The sequence below is a fragment of the Tursiops truncatus genome, chromosome 20 (genome assembly GCF_011762595.2).
Source record: "Tursiops truncatus isolate mTurTru1 chromosome 20, mTurTru1.mat.Y, whole genome shotgun sequence".
Classification (NCBI taxonomy): domain Eukaryota; kingdom Metazoa; phylum Chordata; class Mammalia; order Artiodactyla; family Delphinidae; genus Tursiops; species Tursiops truncatus.
The window spans coordinates 45203421-45230954 of NC_047053.1; the positions used below are offsets into that span (position 1 = coordinate 45203421).

Below are 27534 nucleotides of genomic sequence, written 5' to 3' on the forward strand. Positions count from 1 at the left end.
GGGTGCGCCGGCAGCTTCCGGTGTGGGTGACTAGTGGTGCCGAATTAGGGGGACATCAACGGACGCTCAGGTAGGGACCATGGCGGACGGCGACTTGGAGCGGGCAGATGGGCGCATCGTCAAGATGGAGGTGGACTACAGCGCCACAGTGGATCAGCGATTGCCGGAGTGCGAGAAGCTGGCCAAGGTGAGGGGAGGCCGGCTGGGTGTTGGCGGGAGCCAGGGGCTGAGTCACGGCGCCGAGCTTGCTTAGGCCTCAGGGGGCCTGCGGGCTGGAGCGCGCATCCCGCTGTTGCCTGCCCGGCCCGAGCTAGGCCTGCAGAAGTAGGAGATCCCAGGTCGGCCTGACCAGGGAGACCCCGCAGCCGGAGTACGCTAGTGCATACAGCTTCCCAGAACCTCCCCAGGACAGATGGTCACTTCATTGCCTTAGGAGTTGGGGCTCCATTAGTACTTTTTACCTTTTCTTGGATACTGTTTCACGTTTACTTGAGTAGTTTCTCAGGGATTAAGGCCGCGTCAGCATTCACGCTAGATCAGAGAGTTTAGTTCTCTTGCTCTTGTCGAATCAGTTTCTCTGGTTAAGTTGCGTACGCATCGTGGCGATGTGCTTGGCCTTTGGCCAGGAGAAGGGACAGGAAAGGGATAGGGACGAAGGTGATTAACACAGGACCCCTGTCCCTAAGGAGTCCGTGTACACAACAAATTACACAAGTTACGCGTGGTAGTGAGTGCCATACAAGTATGAAAGTCTTACTGGAACACAGAAGGAAGCCGTTCGTTTTTACTGGTCGGTTAAGGGAGGGTTTTACAGAGAAGCTGACGTTTGTATCAGGCCTTGCAGAGTAAGATTGGGCTGGGGAGGAGTCATCCCTGGGAGCAGGAACTGCACGAGTAAAGACAAACAGGCACAGAAGTACAAAGTAACATAATTAATGGAGGTCGTTAACAGTAGTTTAGCCCAGCTGCATATCTTCCATGAAATAGAAATTTTACTTGATCTGAACATTTATCGTGCAACATGGGATGCTGTGTGTCAGGCAACTTTGTGTATCATTTTACATGTAAAGGAACCAAGGCTTAGAGTTGTCTGTCCATCCTAACATTAGCAATAGGTAGAACCAGGGATTTAAACCTAGGTGCCTGACTAGGGTTTGGATAGTTGTTGCATCACCTTCATCAGGGAACGTTGTTAAGGGTTGTGCTCAGGCCTCTTTAAATTCCTTGATCAATCCAGCCACAAACATGTATTGCTATTCATCTGGGATGCATTCACTAATAGGGTTGTTTTTGTCTCTTAAGGAGCTTACTACCTAAGTACATTAAAACATACTAAATTCAGGGGCAGGAGGAGTGTCAAGTAATACTTCACATTTAATTCTCAGAAGGAACCCTTTCAATGCTTCCCTTTTTTTCCAAAAAAGAATTTAGTGGGGCTTTACAAAAGACAAGGTTAGGGAAAGATGATGAAGTTGATACACTTGTATTTCTTAGGTTCAGTACCCTAAGTGGAGGGTAGCCATCAATTCATCTCTGAGCTTTCTAGCTGCTACTATAAAGAAACATCACCAGTTACATAAAAGAAACATCACCTGTTACATAGAGGTTGGAAAACTCAAACACCTCCAGCGCAGGGCAGATAAACAATCTCTGACATTTATTGAGTGCTTTCTGCAGTGCCAGGCACTCATGTATTAACTCATTTGATCCTCACCTTAGCCCTGTGAGGTAGGTATTATTATCATTCTTATTTTATGATAGGAAAACAGTCTAAGAGAAGTTGAGTCACATGCTCCAAAGTCATACAGCTAGTAAAGTGGTGGAGCCAGGATGCAAACCCAGGCATACTGATTCTAGAGCTTCTGCTCTCACCAAGTGTCCTGCCCAGTGAGCAAAGTGTAATGAAACCTGAACTTCTGAGCACCTGCTCAAGGAAAGAGAGTAGGAACTCTGCACCTTAGGTTAATCTTTGCCAATTGCGAATGAAGGCCACACTTTATGAACTCCTCTAATTTGAGGGAGAGACCAGGAATATGGATTTTTATATGAATTGCCTTTATATTTAGAAACTGGACACTAATCTGTTTTAAAGCACTGTTTGAGCCAATACCATGTAGATCAGACAAAACATATGTACAGGTCAAAGTCAGCCCCAAACCACCTCTTTGGAATTAATAGATTGATAGTTGCCATAAGGAGGAAACTAATTGCTTTAAAGGAGTACAGTTGTTCCAAGAACTGAGACTAGGGTGAAAAAAAATCTTCCCCTTACCAATTTCTTCTGATAGCCTACTGTGTGTAAGACCCAGTCAGTGCTAGACTTTATGGGGGTATAAAATTAGTGGACAGAGCTCTTGCTTTCAAATAGCTTATAGGCCAGTAAGAAAAAAATATTTCGCTGCTACAATTGTTCTAGCAGTCAATGTATGGCATTTATTTAGAACATCGCTGTTACGTTCAAGACAGTTGAGAAGATTTGCAAACTCAAATGCCAAATGATTTTTTGGGTGTCAAGTGGGTGATGGAAATGTTTGAAGCAGGGAATGTTGGGGCCTGCTAAACTATGTAAAATTAAAGCCATTTGATTTTTCTTTTTTTAAATTTATTTATTTAATTTATTTATTTTTGGCTGCGTTGGGTCTTCGTTGCTGCGCATGGGCTTTTCTCTAGTTGTGGCGAGCGGGGGCTACTCTTCCTTGCGGTGCGCAGGCTTCTCATTGCCGTGGCTTCTCTTGTTGTGGAGCATGGGCTCTAGGTGCGCGGACTTCAGTAGTTGTGGCTTGCGGGCCCTGGAGCACAGGCTCAGTAGTTGTGGCGCACGGGCTTAGTTGCTTCACGGCATGTGGGATCTTCCTGGACCAGGGCTCGAACCCGTGTCCCCTGCATTGGCAGGCGGATTCTTAACCACTGCGCCACCAGGGAAGCCCTGATTTTTCTCTTAAGCCACTGTGCCTGTCGAACAAAACAAGGTGTAGATATGGATTGTCTTTGTGGGGAGGCGGGGCAGGGGGAAGAGGGCTGGGGCATGGGAAGGTAGAAGGATTTTTTAATACAGACCCGCAGTTTTCAACTTCTGGATTAGATAGCTGTCTTAGGGTTTTTTAGGGTATGTTTCCCTGTTTTGCTTTCTATCCCTCATTTTATATTATTTTATAGCCATTCTGCCAATCATAAAAATATATTTAAAGCATTGCATTTCTACATTGGAATGCATGGAACACTTTAGCATACATTCTTTAGTTTTTTATTTTGAGCCCATCAATAAAACTGAAGGAAGTTTTGTTACCTTCACTTTGCTTGTGAGAAAACTAAGGTTCAGGCAGCTTCAGTAGTTATCCAAGGTCTATAGAAGAATCAGATCAAGCTGAGGTCTCCTGGCAATAGGTATAGTGTTCTTTTTGCTACATCCCATGGCTTCTTTAAGAGACTATCACTTTTGTGCTTACTTTCCTTAAGACATTTTTTATTTTTAATGTGAAAGACATTCGAAGATAAAAATTATATGTATAGAGAATTAATAAGAATGTATCAGGTGAGAATACCACATATAGCAGAAGCCTTCAAAAGTCAGACCGAAGTCTAACCCCACGTGGTATACTTGCCAAATCTAGGCCATTTGAATCTCCTACAGTTGTGACCTAGTACAGTTCTATCTATCTATCTATCTATTTGTTTATTTATGCATGCATGCATGCATGCTGCTCCTGGTCTTAGTTGCAGCATGCGGGATCTTTTCATTGCAGCATGCGAACTTCTTAGTTGTGGCGTGCAATCGGGATCTAGTTCCCCTACCAGGGATCAAACCTGGGCCTCCCACATTGGGAGCGCAGAGCCCTACCCACTGGACCACCAGGGAAGTCCCTGACCTAGTACAATTCTGTTTCTGTGTCCTAACACTCACCTAGCAAATAACAACAGTGACTAATAATGTTAGCCATCATTGCCTTAATCCTAACACCAACTCTATGCAGCAGGAACTATAGATATTATTATGCCCATATCACTGAAGAGAAAATTGAGGGTCAGAGAGGGTAAGTGTCTTTCTTAAAGTAACACAGTGGTAGATCTGGAATTTAGACTCAAGCATTCTGGCTGCAGAGCCTGTTTTTAACCATTACATTCTACTGCCTCTGTGATTGGTATTTGAGGACCCTGTATCAGATTGGTGAGATAATAAAAGTGATACTAGTTCTAGATAATAGTTGTTATTTCACCCTGGCATTAGGGAGTTAAAAATTAATCTAATGAGGGCCTTTTCTGAACTGTAAAGATGTAGTATTTAACAGCTCTAATGCACAGAAGGTTCCCCTCCAACCCCTACCCCCACCGCCTGCTTTTGGATTACCGTGTATATTTGGCATATGGTTATTTAGGGACTACTTGCATTCCTTTTTTTTTTTTTTTTTTTGCGGTACGCGGGCCTCACTGTTGTGGCCTCTCCCGTTGCGGAGCACAGGCTCCGGACGTGCAGACTCAGTGGCCATGGCTCACAGGCCCAGCCGCTCCGCAGCACGTGGGATCTTCCCAGACCGGGGCACGAACCCGTGTCCCCTGCATCGGCAGGCGGACTCTCAACCATTGCACCACCAGGGAAGCCCTACTTGCATTCTTAAATCAAATATATCCTTCGTTTCTCCCTTCTCTTTTTTTTTTTTAAATTTATTTCATTTATTTATCTTTGGCTGCGTTGGGTCTTCATTGCTGCACGCGGACTCTCTCTAGTTGTGGCGAGTGGGGGCTACTCTTTGTTGCGGTGCGCGGCCTTCTCATTGTGGTGGCTTCTCTTGTTGCAGAACATGGGCTCTAGGCGCGCGGGCTTCAGTAGTTGTGGCGCACGGGCTTAATTGCCCCGCGGCATGTGGGATCTTCCTGGACCAGGGCTCGAACCCGTGTTCCCTGCATTGGCAGGAGGATTCTTAACCACTGCGCCACAGGGAAGTCCCTCTCCCTCCTCTTAATGTCTTTTCATTTCATTTGGTCACCTGCAACCTCTTCTCATGGTTAACACTAAAAATAAAGAGGAGGTGAAATGTAAAACAGTTTACTGATTGTTAGTAGCTTGGACAAAAGACCCCTTCAAGAAATAGGTCATTTAAAAGTATTGGATTGGCATTACATTTCAACTGTTTGTGGTTAACTTTTTATGGGCCTTTTCTTACTTGTTGAGGTTGTTTAAGAAATCATTAAAAGATTGGATCATTTAGGAGTTAAAGGACACAAACATACAGAATATACAGATACCCAACATGTATTGATGTTGAATAAACTCCTTAGTCAGTTACCTCATTGACAAGGATTTTTTTTTTCCCCCTGGTACACAGGCCTCTCACTGTTGTGGCGTCTCCCGTTGCGGAGCACAGGCTCCGGACGCGCAGGCTCAGCGGCCATGGCTCACGGGCCCAGCCGCTCTGCGGCATGTGGGATCCTCCCGGACCGGGGCACGAACCCATGTCCCCTGCATTGGCAGGCGGACTCTCAACCACTGTGCCACCAGGGAAGCCCCGACAAGGATTATTTTAATGAGAAAAAGGAGTCACAAAAGTCACATGTTCTAACAACTTGGTTTTGATAGCTCTGACCACCTTGTTCCTCTGAATTGAAAGGCAGCATTGAGGAGGTAGAATTTCAAGGAAGATACGTGAATAGATAGGAAAGGAACGAGGAAGATGTTTAGCCATGAGCTTGTACATGGAAGATTGGGTGGAAAAGTGGGATGATTAGAGAATTGGGAGTTGTATTTAATGAAATTGATGGTAACGTTTTTCAGATAGCACTGAATTGTCAGCCATATAATTTGTCACATCCTACTTACTGTAACAGTAAGAATCAGGAATTGTAAGCCAAGATCAAGTGAATAGTTCAGGTCAATGTCAATCCATTGAACACATACTGTGTGCAGGTTGGTGTAAGGGAAACAATCAAACAATGTCCAGCCCTAAAGAACTTATAGACCACTTAGGAGGCAAGACATGCACATTAATAACTGTGGTACAAGGTATAAAGGTATAAAGATACTGGTACACAGTATCTACAAAACACCATTATATGCTTGGGCAGGTGCAGAGCACTGAACTACAGTGATGAACAGTATAGACATGGCCCCAGCTCTTACAGAGTACATTCTAGTGAGATTAGAAAGACAGTGAACATTAAAATGGAAAAGAGTTTGGGGTTGTCGACTGAAAAAAAATACACAACCTAAAAGTGGAGAATTATGTCTTATTTGGGGCGTTACTGAGAACTATAGCCCAAAAAGGCAGCCACTCAGATAGCTCTGAGGGACTGTTCCAAAGAGGTGATGGAGGAGCCAGAATACATAGGAGTTTTGGCTGAAAAAAAAACAAACATGTAGTTGAACATCAAAAGATTACTGCTAATCACAAAAACAGACATCTGAAGTTAATGATTTTAGTGTTTTTCTCTGTAGGGGAAGATGCAGGAGCCTGGGCTTACTGAAATCATTTCTTTGACATGCATCGTAACTATCTAGGACCAGTATCCTGTTTTACAGCCGCAACGTCCTTTGTTTACTGAAATGGCAGGTGACATTCTTTGTCCACAGGGTCATTGCAAAGCAGAAAGTCAGTGGGCTGGAGTGTTAAAGGAGGTGCTGAGTGACTACTGACTTTAGAGAGCATTTTCCAAGAACGCCTTTCTGAGAAGGTGATGGTGACATTTAATGTTTTGTTGATACTGGTAGACCCCAGCTCTAGAGTGGTATGTGATTCCTTCATTGGAGGGTGCAATTCTTTAAAATGCATATTTCTGAATTAAAATACCATACAGTAAACTACATGCTGTTGATCACAATCATGTGACTAATAGTAATTACAAAAGTGACAAGAGGGGACCATCAGTAAACAGTATTTTGCATTTTAGCAATTTTTGCACTATATTTTGTTGCCAAGTAGTAACCATTTCCCTATGGAAATTACAGTTGACCTTTGAACAACACAGGTTTTGATTCTTTGATTTTTATGATTTATTAACCTTTAACTTTGGAGAATTTATAGATTTGTTCTTTGTTCTTCTGCTCTGATGGACATTTAGCCAACATTTATTGTACACGTAAACCTATACAGCTTTCAGAACTGGTGCTCCCCTTTGCATGGGAAACATTGTTAAAATGTTAGTAATTGTATGTTTTAGATTTAATTAAAATAAATTCAAACAATGCCTATACAGTGCATTTTCTGTGCTGCCTAGAAAATTCATAGCTTAAAAGTTATCTTGGAAAATATGGGAACAGTATTTTGAAAAGTCTAAACATTATTTGTGCCCTTAATTCAAAAGCTGTTTAGTTTCTCTCATCAGTAAAAGAGTAGTACTCATGTACCATCTATGAATGTCATTAAAATAAAAATAAATTTCCTTTAGGGTTAGAAAAGCGATTTATAAATGAAACCCTCCTCATCGCTTCCAATTCATTCAATGTTAGTAATATCAATATCTTAAATTAATGCAATCTTTGTGCTGTGGGGTGGTTTTGTTTTTATCAAAATGTGTGGTTCCTAATATGGCTTATTTTAGTCCTGGTGTATTATCATCTAGGTTTATATTATTTGAATTTTGTTATTCCCATTTCTTAATGTATGCCCCAGGGAGAATGTTTTGTTTTTACGTACGAGATGGAGATTATTGTCAATTGATGACTTGGTATAGCATGCGTGGGTAATCTCAGGTAGGCTTTGTTTTCTTTAAGCACAATTATAATTTATTTCTAAAGTCATTGAAAAATTAAACCAGGGTTTCCTATCTTTTTACCACCAAATATCCTTTTTATTTCTCCTCAGAACTTCATGTTTTAAAATACTTTTGGTGAATTTATAAAGAAATCATTACTTTCCCATTTTTATTCTTCAAAGACACGGGTGACAGCCAGTTAAGAGTCTCTTCAGAACAAGATAAACAGGTGTTCCCACACTGAGGTGATGAATTAGAATCCAAAACAAAGACTTGATGTTTTTCTTGAGTGTTAAATCATTGTTGTTCTAGAGTCAGTTTCTCCTAGGCATTTTGAAATGTTAAAAATAGCTTGTGGGGCTTCCCTGGTGGAGCAGTGGTTGAGAGTCTGCCTGCCAATGCAGGGGACACGGGTTCATGCCCCGGTCCGGGAAGATCCCACGTGCCGCGGAGTGGCTGGGCCTGTGAGCCATGGCCATTGAGCCTGCATGTCCGGAGCTCCGTACCGGGACAGGCCACAACAGTGAGAGGCCCACGTACCGCAAAAAAAAAAAAAAAAACCTTGTGGTATTTGTTTTTCTCTTTCTGACTTACTTCACTCTGTATGACAGACTCTAGGTTCATACACCTCACTACAAATAACTCAATTTCATTTCCTTTTATGGCTGAGAAATATTCCATTGTATATATGTGCCACATCTTTACCCATTCATCTGTTGATGGACACTTAGGTTGGGTCCATGTCCTGCCTATTGTAAATAGTGCTGCAATGAACATTGTGGGTACATGTCTCTTTTTGAATTATGGTTTTCTCAGGGTATATGCCCAGTAGTGGGTTAGGGCATTGACATATATACACTACTGAATGTAAAATAGCTAATGGGAAGCAGCAACATAGCACAGGGAGATCAGCTCAGTGCTTTGCGATGACGTAGAGGGGTGGGATAGGGAGGGTGGGAGGGATGCTCAAGAGGGAGGGGATATGGGGATAAATGTATGCATATGGCTGATTCACTTTGTTGTACAACAGAAACTAACACAGCATTGTGAAGCAATTATACTCCAATAAAGATCTATTAAAAAAAAAAGTAGCTTGTGGGCCCCAAGTTGGGAACCACTGACTTCTGGAATCCTCTGGAGAAGCAGGCAGTATCATGAAAAGGAGAAAAAGACAACAGTAGTCTCTTTCCTCTAAAATAGGCTATTGATTTTGTCTTTCTGTGTCAGAAACATCTCATGTTAGACTGTTATTTGGTTTTGTGTTGTTGGTGTTTTCATTGTTCATTTACCTTTTGTTTTAGGAAGGAAGACTTCAAGAAGTCATTGAAACCCTTCTCTCTTTGGAAAAACAGACCCGAACTGTGAGTAGATTATAATGAAAACCTCAATTGCCATTAATTTCATTTGACACTGTTTCCATTAACTTTCAATATATTTTCATTCTTACAGGCTTCTGATATGGTGTCTACATCCCGTATCTTAGTTGCAGTAGTGAAGATGTGCTATGAGGCTAAAGAATGGGATTTACTTAATGAAAATATTATGCTTTTGTCAAAAAGACGGAGTCAGTTAAAACAAGTGAGTTCATGATTGATCAAAAACAAATACATTCAAATTTAAATAAGGACTTTCAGAAAAAAAAACCTTTCTATGAATCTGTTTTAAATCTACTGTTAAATCAACATCACAACATTTAGAGAGTTTTAAAAAATTCTATCCATATTCTCATGACAACTGCTTTTATTTTTGTCTTCTAATCTTTATATATTTGCATATTTTTACAAAATTGTTCTGAGAGTGTTGATGCAGCTTCTATTTCCATGTCGCTCCTTCATATTTATTATTTTAAATGGTTGTGTTATAATCTGTCAAGTCGATAATCCGTAATTTACTTAATCATGCCTTTATTAAACACTTAATATTTAACTTTTTTTTTTTTGGCTGCGTTGGGTCTTAGTTGCTGCGCGTGGGCTTTCTATAGTTGTGGTGAGCGGGGGCTACTCTCTCTTATTGATTGATTGATTGATTGATTGCTGCCTTGGGTCTTCGTTGCCGCCCGTGGGCTTTCTAGTGCGGTGACTCCTCTTGTTGCGGAGCAGAGGCTATAGGCGCACGGGCTTCAGTAGTTGTGGCACGTGGGCTCAGTAGTTGTGGTGCACGGGCTTAGTTGCTCCACGGCATGTTGGATCTTCCCGGACCAGGGATCGAACCCATGTCCCCTGCATTGACAGGCAGATTCTCAACCACTGAGCCACCAGGGAAGCCCCTATTTAACTTATTTTTGAGGCCATTTTCAGACATCATTTTGTTAAAAATTTCAGACTACTCATTTTGTTTAAAGATTATATATGTTCTCTTTTGGTGTTTTTGTGAAGCTGGATTTTCTTTACTGCTTTCCTGTTCTGCTTGAGATGTATTTAAATGATCCTCTTTAGAAATAGACTCCACTTTTTACATTTATATTTCATCTTTAAAATGCTGTTCCGAGTAGCTTATGGGTTTTTATTTTTTGCTTTCAAATGGTAAAGGTAATGACATTGTAAAACAAGGTAGTAGTAGAACCAAAAAATAGAAGTACAGGGTTCTTGTCCAAAGCCCGTATTTTATTAATTAGTCTGCTGTGAGAGTGAGCTTGATATTAGAGTGGGTTAAATTATTTTTTGCAAAAAGCAAAGTTACTGTGATTGGTTTTTTTCCTTTTTCTTAGATAAGTTTACATGCATATAAAATTCACTGTTAAGAATTAACATAGATTTAATTGAGGCTCTCTAGTACATGTGAATGTGAAATTCATTTAAATATGATTTTTGCTGCTCATTTCTGTGGTTTGAGAGACTAACATGGATAAACCATCATCCTCCTCTGATTTTCTAAGAGACTTGCTTTCTATGGGACAGTTTTGAAAGGGCTACTTAATTAGAAGTCTTGGGGCAACCTGGGTTAAAATAAACAAAAATATGTGTTTTATATAGTATTAATATAAAGTTCAAAGCACATATCCTAAAATACAGATTTAATTTCATAGAGTCATAACATTTTAGAACTAGTCGAGGGACTGTTTACTCTGTTACTTTTCTAATAGAGAAACTGAATTTTATATGTAAGCCTTTTGGAATGTGAAGAAATGTGTAAGTAACCTATAGCTTAGTACAGAACATAAATCGCAAGTAATCATAGCAATCTTTAACATGTCCCAAGATTGATTTTTAAATTTTTTAAAAATTACTTGCATACATGGCAACATATAGTAAGTGACATTAGAATAGTAAAAATGCTAAGATGTATGAAAAGAGGAAGAGAAAGGTTTTAATTAAGTTTATTAGGGAAGGCTTCTTGGGGAAAGAGTTGGAGTCAGTGTTACAGCTGGCTAGTGACATCCCCAGAACTGGAACCAGAGCTGCTCTTTGTGCCTTAATATGTTATGTCTTCACAGCTGGAAAGTACTTAGGGACTCCAAATATCTCTTTCCTTTTCTCATAATTATGTTTTACCTCAAACTTTTCATTTTTGCTTTATCAGGGTTAGAAATTAGTAATCTTCTTAAAATAACCTTTTCTAGATTGCTTAAGATTAACGTTTTCTAACTCACTATCACTTCAGTGCAGAGGGTCAGCATCACGCCAACTGTAACTTCACTAATGACTTCCCTACAGTTTTTTCAGGGAGCAGCAGGATGTTCACTTATCATTAGAATATTGATTTGTTTCCTTTTCTTTTCCCCATCTGGTTTCTGTTAATGTATTTTTTGCACAGCTTTTAGAATGATCAAGTTGTATGCCCTTCTAGAAATCATTATTATAATTAGTTTTAGAGGGATCATCTGTTTTGTGAGAGACTAGGTGTTCCAGAGCTTTGCACTTACTGAAGGAGTTATATTTTACAATAAAACCTTCGCCTTCTGGGACTCCTGGGAGTCTCTAAACAGCTAATTTTCAGATAATTAAGTCTGATCTGAGCTATGTGAACATTAAATGTTTTTCAAGGAAATCTTTGCAAGATATACCATGGGATTTATTTTTAAAGCTTTACTGAGATATAATTGACAGCAAGATATTCTGTTTACTTTTCTGCTATCTTAAAATATGCTTAATGTAATTTAACATTTTCCTGATGACAGAGTCCTAATTATTATTATCAATGATTATGATATGCTGTTTAGAATCTAGATTAGGGGTTGGTGAACTATGGGCCAAGGACCAAATCCTACCTGCCACCTTTGTAAATAAAATTTTGGGGGGACAGAGCCACACCCATTTGTCATGTATGGCATATCTGTGGAGTTACAAAGGCAGAGCCGGATAGTTGCCACAGGTCTTCCCTAGTGGCGCAGTGGTTAAGAATCCACCTGCCAATGCAGGGAACACGGGTTCAAGCCCTGGTCTGGGAAGATCCCACATGCCACGGAGCAACTAAGCCCGTGCGTCACAACTACTGAGCCTGCACTCTAGAGCCCGTGAGCCACAAGTAGGGAAGCCCACGCATCTAGAGCCCATGCTCTGCAACAAGAGAAGCCACCGCAATGAGAAGCCCGTGCACCGCAATGAGAAGCCCACGCACCACAATGAAGAGCAGCCCCCGCTCGCAGCAATTAGAGAAAGTCTGCGTGCAGCAACAAAGACCCAAAGCAGACAAAAATAAATAAATAAATTTATTTATAAAATAAAAATGAGTAGTTGCCACAGAGGATCCTATGGCTCACAAACTCTAAAATACTTACTGTGTAAATATTTATAAACATATATAGAAAAGGTCAGCTGACCCCTGACCTAGATCATAGACTGTTAGTGCTGGAAGAAATGTAGTACAAGCTGCTTGTGCTACCTGTCAGGGAACTGTGGGCAAGAGATGCTGAGCTTTTCAGTGTCGCATTTTATTGAGGTGGGCGTGGCTGGCTGTGGCTCCTGCTCCCCGCCCAGATGGTGGAACTGTCTTACCTTCTGCTCTGCCACCGACTCTTTTTTATGGCTTCACCACTGTCATAGCCACTGTTAAACTCTGCTTTTCTCTCCCCCCACCTTTCCCTGCCCTTAATCTGTTGCCACTTCTTCCATACTTTCCTTCTTGACTGTAAAAAAGCTAGCCAGCCAGCCTTCTAACAGACATTGCCAGACATGCCTCTTCCACCTTTCCTGTTGTGTAATCAGCTCACCCACCAGTTGTAGTGGAGAGGGGTAAGGTCTTTACACCTGAGGTTTTCCTAACCTTTACTGCTTTGTCACTGAGTATTCAGTACTTCTTAGCTAAGGGTTGCAGGGGTGGGGCTGGGGGAATTGATTTCTTATATTTTTTTTAATCGGCAATTCAGTATCTAGAGTTGCTTGGGAAGACCAGATTTGACCACAGCACTTCCATCAATAAAATAGTTCCTTTTCCTGTATGAGGAATGAATTTAACTTATGAATGGTTTTTATTATTTTAGGCTGTTGCAAAAATGGTTCAACAGTGCTGTACTTACGTTGAGGAAATCACAGACCTTCCAATCAAACTTCGATTAATTGATACTCTACGAATGGTTACAGAAGGAAAGGTAAGTTTTCTATTAGCAGAACTCACAGTAAGTACTCAGAGATACTTATGTGTTTAAACATTTTATATAGGTACATATGTATGTGTTTATAAGATGGAATACACAGAATGTCGTCATCTTAATTTAACCCATATCTTTGTAAATACATCTCCTTCTAGTGTCTTCCCATATGCCAGTGAATATACTGAAATAGTGACAGTCTTAGTATATCCAGATTTTTCTAGAAATTAGTGATCTTATCCCAAATTTACATTTGGTAATAATTAAACATAAGGTTATTTCTTCACGTGGCCTAGACCTGCTCAAGAAGTCTATGTTTGGGATAGCTAAGGTTTCTTAGAGCGTTTACAGTGTGAGGTTAGCTTTCAAACTTTGACTGTCTTGCCAGAAACGATCTGTATTTCTTTTGATGCCTGTGCCCCATCCCCACCCCCAATCTAGTGTTTCTCTAAACACGGCAAGTATGAAATGGTGGCTATGGTAGATACGTTTCTTTCTAGGTAGATTTTTGTGGTTTGAAGACAAAAACTTAGTTTATATATAACTTACTGCCTCTTTTGATAGTTTAGTTCATTAAACGTTTATTGAGCACCTACCTGTGTTGTGCGAGGTCCAAAATGGGCAGGACGCTATTTTTAACCTCAAAAGAGATCAATCATGGAAATAGTTACTGTGCTGGTCATGACAGTAGCAATGTGCTTGCTGTTCCCTGCAGCACAGAGGTAGGGGTTGACTGGCTGAGGACCCCAGGAAAGCCTCAGAGAGTTTATGGTGGCTCAGCTGGCTTTTTAAGAATGAATAGAAATTCTGCTGGGCCAGAGCATAGGGAGAAGGGCATTTAAGACATAGGGGAAATTATATGCAGAGATATCAGAGTGAGAAACACTTAGTACATTTAGGAAAGTGTAAGCAGTTTGTTATCATTGGAGATTAAGGATTTGGGACTGGAGTGGGGAAAAGGGGTTGCTGCAGAGCAAAGGCTAAATGGGTCAGCAAGCCCAAGCATGAAAATTAGTTCCCTAGACTTTGTTAGGCTATAGTTATATTTTTAATGTTTAATTTGTTGGAAATTATAAATCTACTAGCATTACAAATGGCTACAAAAATGCTAGTAACTTTAACTTAGCAAGATCAGATGTCTTTAGAGAAAGTAGCCTTGCATTTAAAGAGAAATCAGAATGAGAGTATTGGTTGAATTATAGATAATAGACTGCATACGCTCTTTGCAAAGTGTTATTTTTCAAATAATCAGTTCTTTTAAAGGCACTTTCTGTGCCATTTATTTAGTTTTTGGTCCTGTTAGTTGTTAAGCACAGTGATTTCATACTGAAGTTCTCAAAGCAAAGTGCAAAATATGGATAACATTTTATAGAGATATTTTCTTTAAAAATTATGTGATTGTGAAATGTAAAATGTCACACAATGCTGTTGGTATGTGGAGGATAAAGTGCATGACAGCTGCAAGAGAAATACCTTGTTTGAATAATAGTTCAGTTCTACCTTTTCAATTTTAACACGTTTCTGTAGGAATTTAGATAATATAAACCTCTTGTATTTGTAGATTTATGTTGAAATTGAGCGTGCTCGGCTGACTAAAACATTAGCAACTATAAAAGAGCAAAACGGTGACGTCAAAGAGGCAGCTTCCATTTTACAAGAGTTACAGGTAAGGTGCTGCATTTTAGAGTATGTAAAATTTTACATTCAGTCAGCAGTATTTTGGGAATTTCCTGGCAGTCCAGTGGTTAGGTCTTGGCGCTTTCACTGCCGAAGGCTCAGGTTCAGTCCCTGGTTGGGGAACTAAGATCCCACAAGCCGTGTGGCGCAGCAAAGAAAAAAAAAACAGTCAGCAATATTTTCTTGTAATTGCTTATTTTGGCACCTTATCACTTTCTTCTGAACCACCAGGATTAAGAGTGAGTACTGTAGAGTGTGAGGTTGTTTAAGTAGCTGGAAGTTGTGTAATTATGGTCCCAACCAAATTTAACTGCTAAAAACGTTTTGAAGAAAAGTAGGTTCAACAAATTAGTCTTAACTTTGTGCCCTTATTTGAACATTTTAATTCTCTTTAGAATTTAAATAAAACCAGTAATTCACGTTCATTTACTTATGCCTTAGGAATTTACTGTTCATCGTTGGCTTCATTCTTAATGAATATTTGATTGGTGGTCAACTTCTAGTCTATATTGGTTTAACAAAGAAAAACTCCTTCATAGTTTGCTGTGTTTCAGGACAGTTTTTAAGAGAGGCCTTAAAATGAGATAGCAGAGTGCTAAGAAATCTGAGAAAAGCCATTTCTCCTATCAGAAAAATGTACGTAAACTATGCTCAAAATTTTTTTTTAAATAAATTTATTTATTTATTTATTTTTGGCTGCGTTGGGTCTTCATTGCTGCGCGGGCTTTCTCTAGTTGTGGTGAGCCGGGGTTACTCTTCGTTGTGGTGTGCTGGCTTCTCCTTGTGGTGGCTTCTTTTGTTGCGGAGCACGGGCTCTAGGCGCGCAGGCTTCAGTATTTGTGGCACGTGGGCTCACTAGTTGTGGCTCACAGGCTCTAGAGCGCAGGCTCAGTAGTTGTGGCTCGTGGGCTTAGTTGCTGTACGTCATGTGGGATCTTCCTGGACCAGGGCTTGAACCTGTGTCCCCTGCGTTGGCAGACGGATTCTTAACCACTGTGCCACCAGGAAAGCCCTATGCTCAAATTTTTGCTTATAATTTTAGTTCATCAAAGGCTCCCCATTAAGTTAAATCGATTATTTTAACTTTTCAATTATGTACCTTATCCATTTTAGATAAAGGAAAGGAAAAAAATAATACTGGAAGGAACTTGTATGGCATGCATTGTGTTTGTTGTCATTTTTTAAAACATGTTCTCTATATACTTGATCTCATTTAATGTTCACATGCAACACTGTTTTTATCCCCACTTTTCAGCCAAGGAAATTGTGACTCAAAGGAGTTAAGTAACTTGTTGGATTACCACTAGTTCTGTTTGGCTTCAGGCTCCCCACCCCGCCAAACACACACCTTTTTTTTTTCTTTTCAATTAAAAGACTTTTTAAAAAAAATATTTTTAGGTTCACAGCAAATTGAGTGGGAAGTACTACCCACTGCTGCCACAACACACAACCTCCCCTACTATCAGCATCCCGAACCAGCGTGGTGCGTTAGTTACAGTCAGTGAGCCTGCACTGACACATCGTTATCACCCAAAGTACAGAGTTTTACATTAGGGTTCACTCGCGGTGTTGTACACTCTACGGATTTTGACAAACATATAATGACGTGTCTCCAGCACTGTAGTATCATAAAGAATAGTTTCACTGCTTATGAAAACCCTTTGGGCTCTGCCTATTTATCCCTTCCTCTCCCTAACCCTTGGCAACCACTGATCTTTTTATTTGCTCCACAGTTTTGCCTCCCAACTCTATTTGCCAACCAGGAGGACTATATGCCTCATGATTCAACATCCCCTGTGAAGTATTCTTGCCAAAAAATTAATCTCAGTTATATAACGCCTCTAGGTTTAACTGCCAGTTTTTAAGGTATACCAGGGACAGAGGAGCCTGTTAAATGATACCACAGGGACGCAGTCTGCAAACTTCAGACTCTAGAAAACTATAGGATGATTGACTTGATTTCTTCAATGAATAAATGGCAAGGAAAAAAGAGACATAAGAAACATAGCTACAAATTGCAGAATATGAACCTTATTTGGATTCTGAGTTGATTAAAAAAATAAATGAGACTATTGAGGAGTGAGTAGATATTTCGTGATATAAAGAACTTTTAGGTATGATATTTTTTTCAGTTTATCTTTTAGAGATACATATTGAAATATTTATAATATCTTGTCTGAGATTTGCTTCAAAGTAATTGACACATGGAGAGTGAGTGAACATGTCAAAATGAAACATTGATGGTTCATTGTGTGTGTTTTTATTTTCCTTAAGAAATTACAAAGGAGAATTAGTGTACATAGAGTGCTTAGCACAGTGCCTGGCACACAATATGTTGACTAACTATTAAAAAAAATAACGAAGGACAAGACAGTGAAATAAAAACATTTCAGACCAAATTGTAGTAATAATAGCCTTACTTCATTCTACTTTGTAAAAGTGTCATTCTAGATGTTATAAATCATTTATAACATATGTATGCCAAATATTATATTAGAAACTTTTTCATAGTGTTTGATATAATTGATTCTGTGTTATATTTGTGGGTATCTACTGTAACTCTACATTCTGTACCCATGAAGGGTCATATCAGCCTTGTCATCTGAATTTTCAAAAGACCTGTGCCTCTTTTTTGTATAACGGTTTCAACTATTATATAGTTAGCATTGCAACTGATATCTTTTTTCATTTTTAGAATTGTCATTTCCTTATTAGCCATTAGGAAAATGCAAATTAAAACCATGATGAGATACTACTACATGCCTATTAGAATACCTAAAAGTTTTTTAAAATACTGACAATACCAAGAGCTGGCAGGGATGCAAAGCAGCTGGAACTCTCATAGATTGCTGATCGGTATGCAAAATGGTGCAGCCACTCTGGAAAACAGGTTGGCAGTTTCTTATAAAGTTAAACATACGCTTACTGTATAACCCAGCAATCCCATCCCTGGGTACCCAAGAGACAGGAAAATTTATGTTCACACAAAACTTGTCCACTAATGTTCAGAGTAGCTTTATTTGTGATAGGCAAAAGATTGAATCAACCCAGTTGTTCTTCAGCAGGTGAATGGATAAACTGGGGTTCATCCATGCATGGAATACTACTTAGCCATAAAAAGGAACGAACTGTTTGATTTATACAACAACTTGAATGAATCTTATTCAAAGCATTATGCTGAGTAAACACAGTCTCAAAAGGTTGCATGTTATATTTGACATTCTTGAAAAGAAGTCTGGGGGACTTCCCCAGTGGTCCAGTGGTTAAGAATTCACCTTCCAATGCAGGGGATGTGGGTTTGACCCCTGGTCGGGGAACTAAGATCCCACATGCTGTGGGGCAACTAAGCCTGTGTGCTGCAACTACAGAGCCCACACACTCTGGAGCCTGTGCGTCACAACCAGAGAGAAGCCCGCGTGCCGCAATGGAAGGTCCAGCGTGCTGCAACTAAGACCCGATGCAGCCAAAAATGAATGAATGAATGAATGAATAATAATAAAGAAAACACAGTTCTGTGGTATTAGAGGACAGATCATTGGTTTTCAGGGGTTATGAGTGTGACTGTAAAGGGGGCATGTGAGGGAGTTATGCGGGTGATGGAACTGTTCTGTGTCTTGATTGTGATGGTGGTTGCAGAAATCTGTGCATGTGTTACAATTCATAGAACTTTACACCAAAAGAAAAATATCCGTTTTACTATATAATAATTTTTTTAAATTGTAATTTCCTGGAGGAAACTAGCTTTTTATATCACCATCAACACTCAATATGCGTGAAGGTTCATATTATTTATCAAGTGTGAATTTTTAATGTCTATTTAATTTTGTTGCAATTTAAAAATATTACTAAAGATTATAATCTTGGTTGGGGGCTTACTCTGCTAGGTAGAAACGTATGGGTCAATGGAAAAGAAAGAGCGAGTGGAGTTTATTTTGGAGCAAATGCGGCTCTGCCTAGCTGTGAAGGATTACATTCGTACACAAATCATCAGCAAGAAAATTAACACCAAATTTTTCCAGGAAGAAAATACAGAGGTAAGCCTATCTCTTACTATAAGTTTACTTTGAAAATGTTGGGGGGAAACCCTGTAAACCCCGATTTATTTTGTCAACTTTTTTCAGAAATTAAAGTTGAAATACTATAACTTAATGATTCAGCTGGATCAACATGAAGGATCTTATTTGTCTATTTGTAAGCACTACAGAGCAATCTATGATACTCCCTGTATACAGGCAGAAAGTGAAAAGTGGCAACAGGTAAGAATATAGTCTTAAACTTGACATTGATACTTATTAGGAAGAATTTGCATTTTTTGAAATAATTTTAACTTCAGTAATTACACGCAATTGTGTGGTACTGCTTTCTGTTCAGTCTGTTGATAGTTCACTTTATCCTTACTGATTCAGATGAATTATTTATGGCCTTTGAAGAAATGTAGGCTTACTATTTAAGACATGTACAGCAGGTTACCTTCTAACAAAGGTCACAGATAAAGACCTAGCATTACTTTGGAAAATTATTTTGCAAAGTTTGTGAATAGATTATATGTGGATTCCACATTTTTGCTGCTAACTTGTTATAAGAACCTTTTTTTATACATTTATTTAAAAAACAAGTTTGGGGGAGGAATAAATTAGGAGTATGGGATTAACAGATACATACCACTATGTATTATATAAAATAAACAGCAAGGAGTTACCCTATAGCACAGGGAACTATAGTCGATATCTTGTAATAACCTGTAATGGAAAGGAATCTGAAAAAGAATATATATATATACACATATATATGTGTGTGTGTGTATATATATATAAGAAACTGAGTCACTTTGCTGTACACCTGAAGCTAACACTAAGTAAATCAACTATACTTCAGTTTAAAAAAAAAAGCCAACCCAGGTAGTAATTCAAATTAGCAAAGATTCGGGAATTCCCTGGTGGTCCAGTGGTTAGGACTTTGTTTTTTCACTGCCGAGGGTGCAGGTTCAATCCCTGGTCGGGGAACTAAGATTTCCACAAGCCGTGCAGCACAGCCAGAAAGGAAAAAAAATTAGCAAAGATTCGCTGCATTTGTTTTATAATAGTTTTATGAAAAGTCAACATTAAAGAAAAGCACTATGAAGAGCAATCTGATAAGGTTTTTCCCCTGACTTTTGAATACAGTATTAAAAATGAGTATATACAATTATGCCATGAATTTTCACTTTCTGCCAAAGTTTCCATTTTGTTTCTAGTCTTGTATGTAAACTGTTGCATTGTACAACCTTTTTAGGCCCTGAAAAGTGTTGTCCTTTATGTTATCTTGGCTCCTTTTGACAATGAACAGTCAGATTTGGTTCACCGAATAAGTGGTGACAAGAAGTTAGAAGAAATTCCTAAATACAAGTAAGTACTTTTATAATTAGTATCGTATGTCTCAGTAGAAGCACCGTTTTGAAAGAAAATTGGTTAACCTAAGTGTATCCTTCTTAATTGGTTACTGATAGATTGTATTAGAGAATGAAACTAGAGAAAATAAAGTGTTTTTTTAGGACTACATTTGAAATTAATGCAGTGAGGTTATAACACTCCATTCTAAGCCACTTATCAAGTAGAAGTCTTATTTCAAACTCACTTTTGTTTAATTAATCATCTGATAAATTTTATCATTTATAAATGTTTGCGACTTTGTGATTTTCAGAAGTAGATGCTTCTGAAAATCCATTATATACAACATGGGCTTCGCTGGTGGCACAGTGGTTAAGAATCCGTCTGCCAGTGCAGGGGACACAGTTTCGAGCCCTGGTCCGGGAAGATCCCACATGACACAGAGCAACTAAGCCCATGCGCCACAACTACTGAGCCTGTGCTCTAGAGCCCACGAGCCACAGCTCCTGAGCCCGCGTGTCACAACTACTGAAGCCCACGCGCCTAAAGCCTGTGCTCCACAACAAAAGAAGCCACCGCAATGAGAAGCCTGCGCACCGCAACAAAGAGTAGCCCCCGCTCGCCACAACTAGAGAAAGCCCGCGCGTGCAGCGAAGACCCAATGCAGCCATAAATAAATAAATAATAAAACAGACATAGGCTTTATCATAAGCCCATTGTGCTTTTTTTTTAAGCTATTTTTCTTTTATCTGTTTCATTAGTAAGTTTACAGTCAATTAGTCCAGAGATTGGCAAATACAATAGAGGAGATAGCAAAATGATAAGTAGGGGAATGTGCTTTTCACAATTACTGTGGAAAAAATGGTAGTAAAGTTGGTAAAATAAGTAATAACTTGTATCTTGTTCTACAAACAAAACTGTAAAAATCCTCTTTGTTGATATTTTAAAATTTGCTATTAGATGCAACTTAATTTTTACAGATTTGGAATATATTAAGTTTTATTTAATTTACAGGGATCTTTTAAAGCTTTTTACCACAATGGAGTTGATGCGTTGGTCCACACTTGTTGAAGACTATGGAATGGAATTAAGAAAAGGTTCTCTGGAGAGTCCTGCAACTGATGTTTTTGGTTATACAGAGGAAGGTGAAAAAAGGTGGAAAGACTTGAAAAACAGAGTTGTTGAACATGTAAGGATCTGGCATGATGGAGATGACAATTTAGAAGTAAACTTTGGCAAATTTGAGCATAAACTTTTATTCCTCAAATGTTTCTTTTGGATGTTATGTCTTTAATTCTTCACTTTAGGATTTTTTTTTCTATGCCCAATGTAGTAGTGATGTAACTTTGTTGTTCAGATGTTTATTGTCTTATTTCCCAAAGCATATCAGAATTTATCTTACCCCTCTTGTCTTTTTTTCCCCACCTCTTTTTAGCTTTTCAGAAAAGATAACTGTGTTAGCATGCTGCATTTTGAGAGGACCTCTCAAGAATCCAGTTTTATAGCATATAAATCAGAAGGAATTTCTTAAGAATGTGAGGGATGGATGGGGGTGGAGGGAGTGTTTTCTTTCTGGTACTCGCTGGGTAGTTTTGGAAATGGGTAGCATGTCTTAAACCTGACCTTTGATCTTCTTGGTGTCACTACAAATTGAATTATGTCAACATTCATTCATTAACAAACATTTATTGTGAGCCTTCTATATGCCACACACTGTACAAGGTGCTGGGACACATGGGAGAATAAGACATGGTCCCTACCTTCAAAATGCTTAAAAATAAATCACAGTGGAAGATGCATTTATAAATTATGTATTATGGTACAAGTATACATGTACTAGAGGGGAGCACAAGGAGAGAGTTGATTGGTTCCACCATGAAGAATGGTCAGGCTGGATACATAGGAATCGATGTGGGAGGTAAGATTTGTGAGAAGAGTATGTAGTCAGCAGGCAGACAAGGGAGGGCAGTCCCGGTAGGCAGATGGGATGGTCTGCGCTGGGGCATGGAGGCAGCAAACCAGGGGAACTTGAGGACCTCCAAGGAAAGGGCTCAGTGAGAAAGGAAGTTGGAGGTACGGAAAAGGGCTGGGTCGTAACAAAGCTGAGAGGATAATGACCAGGCTTGTATTTTATAAAGATTCCTCTGGGAGGAAGTGTGAAGAGTGGATTTGGAGAGAGAAAAGACTGGAGATGAGACTAGCTAAGTGGCTTTATGGGCTTGAATTAAGGCAGTAGCCAAGGTATTGAGGAAGAGTGGGTGGAATGGAATTAACTGTTTTAAAGAAGAAAAGTAATAGAATTTGGTCATTGGTTAAATTTAAAGGATGAAGGAAAAGCGGGGAGTCTTGAGTGATTCTTATGCTTTCTGAGAGGTTGGAGTTGCCCTCAGCCCTGATTAGAGATGGGAGGAGGTGCAGCTTCTTCAGAGATGAGCTCATTTTTCTCCCCACCATCCCCCTTTTTCCTTGTGAGTGCTGCTGCTTTGTTAATAACATTAACATTAAGAATAACAAAGGGGCGTCTCTCTAACTTTAGCACCACTTCCAGTGAAAATTAAGAGTTTAATTCTGAGTTATCTTTACATAGTTATAATGATGATAAGGTAGCGTTTTGAGATGATTTTGATCTTTTAAAAATTTTAGCCTTTTAAACATTTGTGTCATAATTAGAAAAACTTAACTTTAGATTCTTGCATTTAGCAAACATATTTTAGTACGGTTACAACTTTTAACAACTAATTTAGTTAAGCCTATATTTTGACTATATATATTTTAGAAGAGTTGTAGAGTGTACTCAGAATAACTAAAAATAACTGCAGAAGCCAAAATATCTAAATATTTAGTTTCGTTATTGACATTTAGAACCAGCTTCATTCCAGTGGTGGACTATAGCAAAATAAAAGCTCTGAGCATTTGACATTTTAACTAAACCTATTTGGATATGAAAACAAATGGGATGGGCTTTTGGCCTTACTGACAGCTGTGTCCTCTGTGCCCTATATTCTCTCTTCAGAATATTAGAATAATGGCCAAGTATTACACGAGGATAACGATGAAGAGGATGGCACAACTTCTGGATCTGTCTGTCGATGTAAGTAGTAAACGTTGTTTGTAACCGTTCATTTTGAAAATCAACTGACTTGTAAAAATTGAGCAAGAAAATCAATTTTGTTTTATTACTTAATTTTAAGTTTAGGTGATAGAAAGTTTCCCCAAGCTATCTTGAATACCAAAGAGTAGCCTAAATAACAAGTTTATAGCTACATTAATATTATTTATACTAGTTAAAATCTTCACTTAAATATGGTAGTTTTACAGTGATTAATTTGAAGATAAAGTATATATTTCTGTAATAAATATGTCTAGGTTCCCAAAAGTGAACTGTACAAATAAAACATATGAGGGAGACGTGACTGCAGTTCACCTGAAAAGGACCCAGGACATGTTAGAGGGATATCATCTTCAGGTCTGGTTTTCATGTTGGTAAAATGTACAATAACAAAGAGATAGGAGTTAAGCAAAGTGTATAGTAATGGTCTGAAAAACCATTTCTGTCACCAGAAGGAGTCTGACAGTTTAGCTGAAAAGGAGGAATTGTGGAATGTTGGGGTTAGAGGGCTTGATCCTCGGTTAGTTCATTAGCTCTTCTCGTTTCTGGACGAGGGTGCCTGGGTCCTTAGAAGTAAAGTGCCTTCTCTTTGGCTACAGAGTTGGCAAGTGGCAGAGCATATATTCTAACCCACCATTTCTAACTGAAACTAACTGTATAATACTGCCTTTTAGGGGGAAACGTAGAAGGTAGACCAAATTGCTGGTGGCAACAGGTTCTTGGGCAGTACCCACAGCATTAAGTTTGCCGGGAGGTTCAAACTGAATGCTGACTTTGAGTGTACTCATTCTAATCATTCCCTAGACTCTTAGTAAAATAAGTACATCATTGCAGGAAATCAGCAGTTTCTAACTATTAATGAATTTTAGCATATTCTTGAGTGAAGAGTGTAGAGAATGCTTTCCTTAAATTTTGTTTATTGATAATTAAAATTATCTTGTCTTAATCCAGTTTGTCTCTCTCTTGCAGGAGTCAGAGGCTTTTCTCTCGAATCTAGTAGTTAACAAGACCATCTTTGCTAAAGTAGACAGGTTGGCAGGAATTATCAACTTCCAGAGACCCAAGGATCCAAATAATTTATTAAATGACTGGTCTCAGAAACTGAACTCATTGATGTCTCTAGTTAACAAAACCACACACCTCATAGCCAAAGAGGAGATGATACATAATCTACAATAAGTGTCTCCATGCCCTTAATGCTTTTAGAAGAGAGTTAAAATTGGAAGTCATTAAAAAAGAAAAAGACTTTTATGGGGTATATGTTGGGTTTTTTTTTTTTTCTATTCTCAGCTCTTTTGTCTAAAATTTAAAAGCTAGTGAACATATTTGAGGCCCCTTTTGATCTTCAGTTCCTCGATTTCATTGTTAACTTTGCATGTGCAGTTGGTGCAAAAATATATAATACATTTCTATTGTCTGAGTACTCAAAAAATTGTCATAACTTACCTAAATACGTTATTCTATCATTTGAAACCTTTTTAGCTGCTATTTGTTTTCATTCAGCTAACAACCATAACTATAATAATAAAAGCAGTATATGCACGTTTACCTTCCATGGTTACCTGTGTTTCTAAACATTTTGTGGGATAGTGATTTAAGTGTTTTTTAAATAAAATTAATTTTGTTGTAAAGCTATTGATTATTTAGTAGAATTTAAAAAGCAGCATAGAACCTATAAGAACATTTGGGATAAAGTTGTGACTTGTGAAGAATTTGTATTTTAGTATTGTGGTAGAAAGTCTCTAGATTGAGTGTGTACAGAGCTATCTGGTAGGCTATAGACTTTTTTTTTTTTTTTTGAGTCAAGCTAGTTTCAGTCACAGTAGCTTATTGTTACCCCCTTTCCCTGACTTGACCAGGTGTTGAACTAATTGTGTTGACAGAGGTTAATACACAAGGTCATTTTTATAACTCCTTTGTGGCTTTAACTTCCATGTGTAATTACATCATTAATGCTCCAACTTCATTCTCTCCTATAGGAACTTTAATTCCATTATATGCATGCTAGATAACAACCTAAAATGCATTAAAAATGACCAAAAAAAAGAGACTTCAGGCCACCCTCTTGGCAAATGGTATAGTGTTGACACTTTTTTTTAAACAGAATTAAAGTAGTTTTACTGTTAAAAGAAACATCTGAGATCACTTACTATGAGCAAATTTTAGAAGTTTTAAAATTTGATTTCAGAGAAGATGGAAAAAGGAAACAATGTTAGGTTATTTAAAATATGTTTAAATGAAGAAAGTATAAGATCTTTTTTTTAAATACAAATAGAGAGGGAAAGGTATTCTGGAAACAACAGTTTTCACAATTCATTTTCCACTTAATGATCACTAAATCGTCCTACTTCGTGATCCCAGGGCTGGGGACAGTTGTAGAACCTCTATTGTGAATAATAACGTAGTATTTTTTTGGGGGGGGGAATAACGTAGTATTAATCTAATTTTATTCTTTGGAAATTTAATGTATTGGTCACATTAATAATAATATCTGCTATCACTTATCTTTAAAAACTAACGAAAAATATGGCAAGGTAAGAAACATCAGAAGTTTACATTAGCAGTAAGAATATAGTTTTTAATTTTCTATTGAATGAAAAGGATGGAAAATAAAATCATTTTGCATTGTTAATTTGTAAATTGAGTTGGAACTAATTTGAATCTAGCTTCTCATTAACTTCATCTTTCTAGGGACTCATTCCCCTTGTACTTGCCAAACCTAGACTGTTTGGCCAGATATGTTTCTGTAAAGATCTCAAATGCTCCTCTTCTTTGTTTTTTATTTTAACATGCTCACCCTCAAACTAAGCTTTTTGTGTGTTCTGATTTGGCGCCATTTGTAACTGTGTCCCAGTGACCAAATCCCACTTGACTTGATTAACTGCTCATCCATTGTTTTTTCTGTCCAAGCAAACTTAAGAATTATTACCAATTTCTCGTGTTACAAAGAAGAATCCATTAGCTTAAGGCAGTAAAATATTTGAGATGTTCTGAACCTAAAATCCTGGCTCGCATTTCTGACCTAAAGCTGGCATGCATGAAAAGGTTAGAACCACTTGGTTTTAATATGGAGAAGTGAATACTTGACTCATTGTTTTCATTAGGTTACTAACCAGCAGGAGAGGTGATGAGCCACTGTTTTTTTTGTTTGTTTGTTTTTAATGAAACACCTTTTACCCTTTCATTTCTATATAATTTATGTTTTTATTTTAGAGTTTAATCATTATTTCTGTAATTATCAATTTCCATATGCGTTTTGTTGAATCATTGAAAAACATCTCTAAAATTCATACTGTTCCATTCTATCTCTTAAGTGTTAAATGTATGATAAAAGAACATTTTAAATTGTTTCCAGCTTCTGGATATAGCTGCAATAAAAGCACTAATTTGTGGATATTTAAGAAAACCTAGAGAATAAACTCATACTTTAAAAGATCACTTTTTTCAGTTCTTTTACTGTTTATAACAAAAAGCCACAGATACTTTTCATTTTTCTTTCTAAGTCATGTTACCTCTCTAATCCTGTTTTTTTTTTTTTTTTTTTTCCCGGTACGCGGGCCTCTCATTGTTGTGGCCTCTTCCGTTGCGGAGCACAGGCTCCAGACGCGCAGGCTCAGCGGCCGTGGCTCACGGGCCCAGCCGCTCCGCGGCATGTGGGATCTTCCCGGACCGGGGCACGAACCCGTGTCCCCTACATCGGCAGGCAGACTCTCAACCACTGCAACACCAGGGAAGCCCTCTAATCCTGTTTTTAAGCAGTGAGAAAACATTTTGTACATTGCAACAGGTTGGCTTTTTCCCCTGGATTCTTTCTGATTTGGGGTTGGTGACAGGCTGTGCCTTATTGTGCTTTGACCAATGGTTCTCTCACTTAGCACACATGCGAATCACCTGCAGGGCTTGTTCCAACACGGATTACTGGCCCCACCCCCAGAGTTTCTGATTCAGTTTTAATTTCTAACAAGTTCTCAGGTGACACGGATGCTGCTGATCCATGCACCACACTTTGAGAACCACTCCTTGAGGATACTTGCAGTAAATGCAAGAAAAGAACCATGTTAAGTTTGTAAAAGATATTTTGGTGAGAAAAAAATATTGAGTGAACATGAATATCAGTAAAGTTAGGATTGTGCTGCAGGGTGATGCTTATCCATTTTCATTTGTTTTTGAGC

At 38.6% G+C, this 27534-nt stretch overlaps 1 protein-coding gene across 3 annotated transcripts; it reads left to right on the forward strand.

Annotated features, from left to right (window-relative positions):
* Positions 1-26797, forward strand: PSMD12 (proteasome 26S subunit, non-ATPase 12). 3 transcript variants are annotated; one of them, XM_019944461.3, is made up of 11 exons: positions 1-187; positions 8985-9044; positions 9133-9261; positions 13103-13210; positions 14772-14876; positions 18772-18921; positions 19009-19143; positions 20159-20271; positions 21268-21442; positions 23267-23344; positions 24314-26797. In XM_019944461.3, exons 1-11 carry the CDS (start codon positions 80-82, stop codon positions 24539-24541), a joined length of 1389 nt encoding a protein of 462 aa, XP_019800020.1. In that variant the 5' UTR covers positions 1-79; the 3' UTR covers positions 24542-26797. The 3 variants fall into 3 exon arrangements, with proteins under 3 accessions (XP_019800020.1, XP_019800023.1, XP_019800022.1); XM_019944464.3 differs by lacking the exon at positions 24314-26797 and adding an exon at positions 23620-24292; XM_019944463.3 differs by having other exon boundaries at positions 3-187; positions 24332-26797.
* The last annotated feature ends 737 nt before the right edge of the window (positions 26798-27534 follow it).